Source organism: Notothenia rossii (assembly GCF_949606895.1).
Source record: "Notothenia rossii genome assembly, chromosome: 3".
Taxonomy (NCBI): Eukaryota; Metazoa; Chordata; class Actinopteri; order Perciformes; family Nototheniidae; genus Notothenia; species Notothenia rossii.
The window spans coordinates 52,201,467-52,211,188 of NC_136901.1; the positions used below are offsets into that span (position 1 = coordinate 52,201,467).

Here is a 9,722-nt window from a genome sequence, read left to right on the forward strand (position 1 = left end):
GGAAGCCGGACGGTCCGTCCAGTTCGGTCTCTGATGGGAATCACCTATTTTTCTGTTGACTTAATGTGGCGGCTCAGTTTGAGTCGTCGAGAGGCTAAATTTGGCTATAAACTGTGACGTGTTTTCAAAGAGAAAGCCCATATTGAAGCAATATAGTTTTAAGGATATTTAATAAACAAAATGAAAACATAGTAACTATGGAGAAAACGATCAACAGAAAAAATGACAGCATAAGCTCACCCTCTGTCATACCACTCGACATGAAACAGGTGACTTAAATAGACAAACCACACCCATGTGACAATTACCGGAAGTGCTCAACAAACAAATATAAGTGACGTAAACAATTCGGTCGCGGTTTTTGATGAAGAATAAGAAGATGGCGACCTCCATGCCAAACTGCAAAACATTGACAGTGTGGATCATTGGCGACAGCTATGTCCGGCGTGCTGCCCAGAGGGCTGCAGAGACCATCGGCAGCAACCTTGGCCCCGACCTGAGGGTTTGCTGGGGTGGACTGCGCTGGAGAGGGGTCCTTCCCTTCTTTTCCCACTCCCTGCTTGGAGTAGCAGCCCCGGATGTCCTCCTCATCCACTGTGGCGGCAACGACTTGGGGAATGTGCCCAGTGTTGTCATCGTGAAAGAGATGCAGACCTGCACCAGTTTCCCCCAAAAAAGTTACGTAAACAAATAATAATAATAATACAAATAATGAACTTGGGCTAAGTAGCATTATGGCACCTACAATACCTTTTAATTATAGAAAGGTTGTTTATAGCCACTGAATAAATTACGAGGGAGCAATGATCAATAACACAGGCAGGAAAGGAAGAGGCAAAACCAGACGCTAACGGCCCGTCCACACACAGGCATGAAAAAAATCTTTCAAAGCTTCGCCCATTCACTTGAATGGGGTAACGTAGAAGATTTTTAATCTTCGCCGAACTGCATTGTGGGGAACGGAGCATGGCTTTGCAAGCATCGTGAGCATCAAGAGTTGAGCAATGTTCAACTTTTGATGTTCCCAATGCTTTCGAAACTGGCATCAGCCAATCAAATCCCGTTTATGCAGATCCCGCCAGTACAAGCGCTAGCCAATCAAACCGCGTGCAAGCTGGGAGAGCCAGACCGCAGTTCATTTCCTCATATTCCAAACGAGAAATTACGGTAGCAAATCACCCGGTTCTTTACGACCAGAACTATTTACCGGGATACAAACCGGAGGAACCAGGCATGGAGGGAGGTGGCAGAGAGAGTGGGTGAAACTGGTAGGTTTTCGCCTGTTTGGGGAGTTTATATCCAGTTTACTTCGTTTTAAAATTGCTATTGCTTTGTATGTCGGGGGCGGGAGATTCATGTGATTGGTTGTTGGTCGTGTTGCTCGCGAAAAATCGCCAAGCTTCAGACACGCCCAGAATCAAGATTTTTCAAGATTTTTTTCATGCCTGTGTGTGGACGGGCCGTAAGAAGACATCACTTGTCCTGAGCATCTGTTTCTTCATTAATTTGATCTTTAAAACAGGTTCATGTTTTCTTTTGCAGTTTCTCCCCATTTGCAGTCATTAGTTTAGCATGAATTAAACAGCTGCGTGTGTATTTTTTTAAAGTAGCCCTCATCCTAAAAAAGGTTGGGAGGCTCCATCGAGGCGTCAAAAGTAGAACATTGCTCTACTTTTGCAGCGAGCACCGCGAGAGAAGCTACGCTTTGCCCCCACAATGCAGTCCGGCGAATCGTGACGTCACCCCATTCAAAGTGAATGGGCAGAAGCGTTGAAGCGGCAACGCACGCCGCCGTGTGTAGGGGCCATTAGTCCAACACTGAACACCATTTGAATCATAACGTCACGATCTGTCTGTGTTATGTTTTGTCTTGTCTAGCTGTCTTTGGTTTCATGTCACTGGCCCTTTCTCATTTCTCCAACTCCCCTCCTCGACTCCTATCCTCGATACTTAGTCCCGCCCACAGGAGATGCGAGCCGAGGAGCCGAGGAGTGGAAGCGGCAGGCGGTTAGAGAAATGAGAACTCCTCTCCTCTGCAAGGTCATATTAAAGCAACGTCCGTTAATTATGACGTGGCAACAGCTGCATCAGCTGTGAGTGTTTTGTTAGAGCGCTGTATTTTGTAATCTCTGTTAGATCAGCTGAACATTGTTCCCCCACATATTTACTTTTAATTCCATTTGCAACAAGTATGACACGAATGTATGAGTATTTTCGACACATACTAGCATCTCTTCTGTATTGGGCAGCACTAAAACATTATTATAAAAAGTACCCTACAAATAAGGGAGACATATAGGCTACATGAGGCTTATGTATGTTTCATATATTCACACATGCACTCATACAAACACACAAAAAAAAACAATGACTGTCTATACACTACTATAGGCTATGTTAACCTTTTTAAACTAGTAGCTAAATGACATGATAAATCATCAACTCACACCTCTTTCACAAAACACCTGCAACAAATTTCCAATCCAAGTAATTAACGAATTATGAGGGACCTGACAGGCTATATAAGGTCCAGGCACACCTGTGATTTAAATCTCAACAACGAAGAACATATTCAGTGACCACATGACACAAATTGAGTCATGAAACCCGCGGCAAAAACTTCTGACCAACAACAGGAATCAGGAGAGACGCCGATCCCAGCGCTGGAAAGCGAGAATGCGCAAAGCCATCCTGCTTCATCTTGAGGTATTTGAGTTTTCGATTACAATTGTTTTAAATAGTTGAAAAATAGCTGGCTTTTTTCATTGGAATACAACAATGGATTAATTTGTTACGACAGAATATGTATGTGCAGTTTAGTTTGATGGATAAAGGTATTGACCTGTACATTTTATTCTTCCTGCAGGTCCAACACCCACACTCATACAAAAGTTTGAACAGCAGTGTCCCGGTGGTGGAGCTGTACTTCGGAGATGGGTGCCTGCTGAAGGACTTCAGGATGAGCCGAGACTCCCTGGAGGCCTTGATGCGGTGTCTGGGGCCTGAGAGGAGACAGGCCTGGGGACACCACATGACTGTATTGACAACTGTGTACTGGCTGGCACACGGTTTGTCATACAGTGTGGTGTCCCGGGCCTTTCAGGTACCCCTCTCCACGTTCCACAGACTGGTCCACCAGGGAGTGGAGGACATCGCTGCTCTCAGGCAGTCTGTGATCAGGCTGCTTGCTGGTCCAGAGCTGGAGGAGGTCGGGCAGGGCTTCCAGCAGTTGGCCGATAGCCCGGCATTTAGTTAATGTGTGGGTGCCATTGATGGGTGCCACATTAGAATAAAGACCCCACCCGGACCCAGTGGCCAGGACTACATAAATCAGAAGCTCTTTCCTTCCATACAGCTGCAGGCTGTATGCGATGGGAAGGGTAAATTCCTACAAAAATTTGTAGGATTTCCGGGCTCAGTGCACGACACCTGTGTCCTAAAAAACAGTACCTTATACAAAGAGGCTCTGTACCCTCCACCAGGGTACTTTATTGTGGGAGATGTTGGCTATCCGTGCATTGTACACCCCATAACGGTCGTAACCCCGTATCGGGAGCCACTACAGGGGAGGGTACAGAGCCGCTTCAACGGCTGCCATGCCAAAGCGCGCAGCATCATTGAGCGTGCTTTTGGGATACTGAAGGGGCGATGGAGGTGCCTCCTGTCGAAGGCCTTGGAGGTGAACCACACCTTTGTCCCTGCTGTGGTAACTGCCTGCTGTGTACAGCACAATCTCATCATTGCTGCAGACATGACTGAACTGTTGAAGGAGGAGGAGCAGCAGCAGCAGCAGCAGGAGCAGCAGCAGCAGGAGCAGCAGGAGCAGGAGCAGCAGGAGCAGGAGGGGGTAGAGAGGTCTCCACCTCGTCCTGTGAGAGGGGAGCGAGGTGGACAGGGCCGGAGAGACAGACTGGCAGACCAAATCTCGGCTCCTGACCACAACCCGGTCCAGCTGAACGACCACGATTATTGTTGAGAGGATTTTTATTTATGGCCAGTTTTTTTGTTACCCGTTTGTTTTCTTCACCGATGAAAAATGCATTTGATGGAGAGATGCATTACTCAGTTCTTTTGTTCGTCCATTTATATGCCTTATTTCCAATTTCACCTTGCTCAAGTTTATTTAGAGCAAAGGACTTTACAGACCCATATCTTTATTACAAATTGTATGTGAAATAGGCCATCACACAATCTCTTAAGAAAGTGTTAAAAAAAATATATATATTGTTATGCTTTGACTGAACTTGAAAAGAAAGAAGAGACATGTGTTAGCAATTTTACTTATGTAGGGTTTGAGCTACATGCAGTAACTTGCCTCAATGCTAATGTATATATTATTTATAATAAAACATCCCTGATATTGCATTTGGATACTTTACACACGGTTGGTATATGCGCAGAATTATTTGAGGTGGAGATTTAAAAAGCGGAAATCTGTGGCCATGACTTTCTGTATGACTATAGACAGTTATGCCTTGGGTTGCAAAAAGTCAAGTCACAATCATAAAATGTATATTCAGCTTTGTATAAAATAAAGATCTTCTTGTATCTTCAGTAAACATATGTGTTTCTGTATGTCTAATTGTAAAGAAGGCTTCATGCTTGATGTAACCCTTGTATGGTGTTCGGGTCTGTGGGACCCGTTTATAATTTTTCGAAAGAAAATTGATAATTTATTTTCTCTAACTCACTCAATGGCCTTATGTCTCCCTTGAAAAAGAGATCAATGATCTCAATGGGATTTCACCTGGATAAATAAAGGATTTGAATTGAATTTTCTGTGAAGAACAGAAATCAGAACACATTTTCAGTGACCACCCACTGTATAGTGAGTAAAAACATTTTTTTGGGGAGAAATGACCCCTTAAATTGGGACTTCTGGTGATGTAATGGCCCCATAAAATCGTGGTTCTAGGGCCAGGAACAACCAGGCTGAGTCGGGCTGAGTATGCTAAACTAACTGCGGTCAAGCCAGCCTCCACTCGGGAAAACCTAGTCAAGTCAATCAATCAATGTTTATTTATATAGCCCAATATCACAAATGTTACATTTGTCTCAGTGGACTTCACAGTTTGTACAGAATATCAGTATGACAATACGACACCCTCTGTCCTTAGACCCTCACATCGTACAAGGAAAAACTTCCAGAGAAAACCAACAGTTTAAAGGGAAAAATGGGAGAAACCTCAGGGAGAGCAACAGAGGAGGGATCCCTCTCCCAGGACGGACAGACGTGCAATAGATGCCGTGTATAAATTGAAAAGATAATACATTTGCAACATAGGTAGTCCAAATGTTTGGAAATGCATGTGTGTATAATAGGAAGATGAATCCACGAGTATATCCATCCAGGACTTATGATCCAGGACCACAGCCACGACTCAAGATCCAGGACTCGCAATCCATGACACAGGACCGCAGGATCATCCATGACTCCGGATCCCGGCGTATATAGACACCAAAAAGAAAGAAATTTGGGGAAGCTGGGTTAATCGGAACATGAGAGTACACAGGTATAGACAGAGAGAAGGAAGAAGTAAGATGTCCCCCAACAAACTAAGCCTATATCAGCAAAACTAGGGGCTGAATCTAATCAGCCCTAACTATAAGCTTTATCAAAAAGGAAGGTCTTAAGCGCACTCTTAAAAACGGATAGGGTGTCTGCCGCCCGAACACAAACTGGAAGCTGATTCCACAAAAGTGGAGCTTGATAAGAAAAGGCTCTGGCTCCCATTGTACTTTTAGAGACTCTAGGAACAACCAACAACCCTGCATTCTTGGAACGCAATGCCCTAGTAGGACAATAGGGTATAATGAGTTCTTTAAGGTAAGATGGCGCCTGCCCATTAAGGGCTTTGTAGGCGAGAAGAAGAATTTTAAATTATATCCTGTGTTCTATAGGGAGCCAGTGTAAGGCAGCCAGAACAGGAGTAATGTGGTCCCTTTTCCTAACTCTGGTTAGTACACGAGCTGCAGCATTTTGAATCAGCTGAAGCGACTTGACTGACTTCTTGGTACACCCTGATAATAAGGAGTTACACTAATCCAGCCTTGAAGTAACAAATGCATGGACTAGTTTCTCTGCATCGTTTTGAGGCAAGATATGCCTGATTTTTGCACTGTTACGTAGATGGAAGTAGGCGGTCCTTGAAATTGATTTTATGTGGGTGTTAAAGGATAAATCCTGATCAAATATAACACCAAGATTCCTTACAGTCTCACTGGAGGCCAAATTAATGCCATCCATAGTTAGTATATCTTTAGATAATTTGTTTCGTAGATTCTTCGGGCCAAGTACAATAACTTTGGTCGTGTTTAACATCAACAAATTTAAGGTCATCCACGTTTTTAAGTCCTTGAGGCAGTCTTGAATTTTATTTAGATGATTAATTTCATCAGGCTTGATTGATAAATATAGTTGAGTATCATCCGCATAACAATGAAAGTTTACAGAATGATTCCTTATAATATTGCCTAACGGAAGCATATATAGGGTGAACAAAATAGGTCCAAGCACTGAGCCCTGTGGCACTCCATGGCTAACTTTGGTTTGCATGGAAGATTCATCGTTGACACGTACAAACTGAGAGCGTTCAGATAGATAGGACCTAAACCAGCCTAAAGCAGTTCCCTGTATGCCAACTAAGTGCTCTAGTCTTTGCAATAGGATATCATGGTCGATAGCAGGGGTGGACTGGGACAAAAATTCAGCCCTGGCATTTTCTGTCCAGACCAGCCCACTACATTTTCAGCGGACACTACATAGAAGTCCACTAAACTTGCGGCATCTTCTCTCATGCATACTACAAAGGAGAGTCATATTCCTTGATAGCAGTTAACAAATAAAGCACTTAACTATGAACTCAAGGACTAAAATTGACAGCTATATCAATCAATCTTTATTCATTATAGTGTCAAATCACAACAGAAGTTATGTCATGACTAGGGGTGGGACGAGACTAACGGGAAGAACCCTTATGCTACCCTTTCAGTTTTTAGTCTGTGACTGTGAAAATATTTTGGTGTAAGCCCAGTATTAGTTAAAACCAGACTCGGACAATAATAACAAAAAAATATCCTGACAAATAATCTAAATAGAAACATATTACAGACAGTAGCAGCATTAGAGCTGAAACTCACTCACTCACTCATTATGAAACCATAAATAGAGAATTGGAAAAAAATATATATGTATATACTGTAGCTGTGTGAAAAGTCTAAGACATGGGTTACAGGTCTGAATAGATATGCATTCTCATATAAGTGTATGTGCACAAGTATGTATTGCTCTATACTTCCTCGTCCGCAGCCAGCCAGCTCCACTCCTCACCAAATTCGTGACCTGAAAGAAACAGCAAACAGAACTTGTACTCAGTATCTGTGTACTGACAAATATAAGTAGCCATGTAGCCTTTTTGTGACGTAGTGACACTTAGTCAACAAATGTATCTGTCATGAAGGATGACTTAAGTCTCAAAAGAGCCCTAAGGCCTACCTGCATAACTGTGAATTGAATTTAAAAGATATGCAGATGTTTGAAATTAAAACCATCAATATGAAAATCTTCAGCCAGGAAATAATCATAATCAAACCTTTTGTTTCAATCTGAGACAAAACAAGTTGCATAATAAACTCACAAAGTCAAGACGAAGCTCTCAGATATGATCTATGACTCAAGCATCAAGAAGAACTTCTAGCAGGTCAGGAAAACCTGTTTGACAGGAGATAATGGTAGCAGAGAATATAAAGAGACATTTATGAATTACCAATTGTCATTTTATCACACATATAGTATGTTTCTTCACATAAACCTTTAAACATAACCTTTAAACATACACATATTGCATTCCTCTCACCACATGAAATAAGCTCAGGAACCTAACAGTGGCCCAGTGAATGATGGAGGAGACAAAGCAGGTCCTCAAAAGGGGACAGAGGGAAAACAACTCCTTAGGCTCTAATATATAGGGTGGTCCACCTAAAAGAGACATGGAAACATTATTAAGTCTCTCATCATCACAAATCAAGTATGAATTCATATAACATTATAAGACACATGACATACTCAACAAATCATAGACTTCTCAAAAAGTGGTGAAGTGGTAAGGGAGCGAATCCTTGAAAATGGACGGAGGGGGAACAACTCCTCAAGCTCTCACGTGTCAAGTGGTCAACCTGAGAGGGAATCGGATACATTATTAAGTATTTAATCATCACCAATTAAGTATGATTTCATAAAACATAAAAAATGATAAACTCACCATACTAGAGGAGACTCAACAGCCAAACTTTGGTGCAGTGAAGGTAGAGAGTGGAGGCAGAGAGAGAGCAAGTCCTCGAACATGGACGGAGGGGGAACAACTCCTCAAGCTCTCACATGTCAAGTGGTCAACCTGAGAGGGAATTGGATACATTATTAAGTCTGAAAAATAAATAAAATGTTTTCCTCTTTCCTGCACCTAGAGTTGAAAACCTTTGGGATGTGCGTTTCTTTCAAAACTTTTTAAAAATTATGAAGTATGAATTTATACAACATTAAAAAATACATGATACACTTACCAAATTCTAACAGTGGTCCCAAATGAGAGAACAAGTCCACATATAGAACAGAGGGAGAACGACTCGTCAAATATATCAGAACAACCTGTAATGGAGAATAACTGATAATTTAGTGTACATGATCACACCATTAAGGATCAACACATAAGCACAATACAACTTCTGAAAAGCATCATTAAAATGACAAATAATGAATTACTACATCCATAATGTGTGATGTGTGATAATAACAATAATATTAAATATTTCTCGCCTTATCAGTGGAGCAGCTTTTTAAGCAGCTCACTCTTCTCTGCAAGTCTGTCTATCACAGAGTCAGAGTCCAAGGACATGAGGATGTCTTTCTCTGTGGACATCAACATAAATGCCTCCAATGTATCAGATGAGAGGATGCTTCTGAGTCTGTTTTTAATAAACTTCAAAATTGAAAATGTGCGCTCACAAGCCACCTGTAAGCATGTATTTATAAGCAAGGCCTAGGACAGGGTATGCATCTGTTAGCATGTTGAAACGGCGACGTATCTGGTAGCAGCACAGAGGGCATTCTTTGCAGGAGCAACAGCTTATGGGAGTTATCTCAACCTCTTCTGTGTTGTCCTCCTCACCACCTGATCCATCTTCTACTGTTCTTGCTTTGTACTCTGCCAATGGGGATGCCTTCAGCCTGTTCCTCTGGAGTGCAAAGCTTTTCAACTCGGCCTGCATATTTTCCTTGGTTGCCCTGCTGTCAAATCCTTGCAAGCACTTGCTTAAGTCTTGAAGGGCAGACTGGGGAAGAGCACTGGTGCAGAGCTGAGGGAAGTTTCTGGGATCCAGACATGCCAAGTCAGCATATAGATTGCTGTGTGTTAAAAAGCGCCTATGAATGGCTTCAATTGCTGTGTCCATGATCCGGTTATGCACATTCACCTCATAGGATTTTTCTGCATCATCCAGGGTCTCATCCTGAGCCATCTCTCCAGGCAAGACTTTCCTCATCCTCCTCCTCTTTTGTGGCAGTGTTGCCTCCACTTCAATGTCCGTGTCATCTCTCTCTTGGATTTCTGTGTTTGTCCAGTTGACAAATGTGTCTGCTGCTTTTTTTACAGATTCAAAATCTCTTCCCAAGCTTTTCAGCATATCCTGTGTCGATGCCACCATTCTGTGAGCAGAGAGGATGTCCA

The 9,722-nt window shown here is 42.6% G+C and overlaps 1 protein-coding gene across 1 annotated transcript; it reads left to right on the forward strand.

Moving 5' to 3' along the window:
• Positions 1-1,087: 1,087 nt before the first annotated feature.
• LOC307034176 (uncharacterized protein) lies at positions 1,088-4,265 on the forward strand. The gene is made up of 2 exons (XM_079672950.1): positions 1,088-2,706; positions 2,867-4,265. The coding sequence occupies exons 1-2, from the start codon at positions 2,677-2,679 to the stop codon at positions 3,254-3,256; spliced, it is 420 nt and encodes a 139-aa protein (XP_079529076.1). The 5' UTR covers positions 1,088-2,676; the 3' UTR covers positions 3,257-4,265.
• The last annotated feature ends 5,457 nt before the right edge of the window (positions 4,266-9,722 follow it).

Coding starts and splice junctions, on each gene's coding strand:
- LOC307034176 (XM_079672950.1), top strand. CDS start 2,677: ATGCGCAAAGCCATCCTGCTTCATCTTGAG. Junction 2,707..2,866: donor CCATCCTGCTTCATCTTGAG/GTATTTGAGTTT, acceptor TTCTTCCTGCAG/GTCCAACACCCACACTCATA.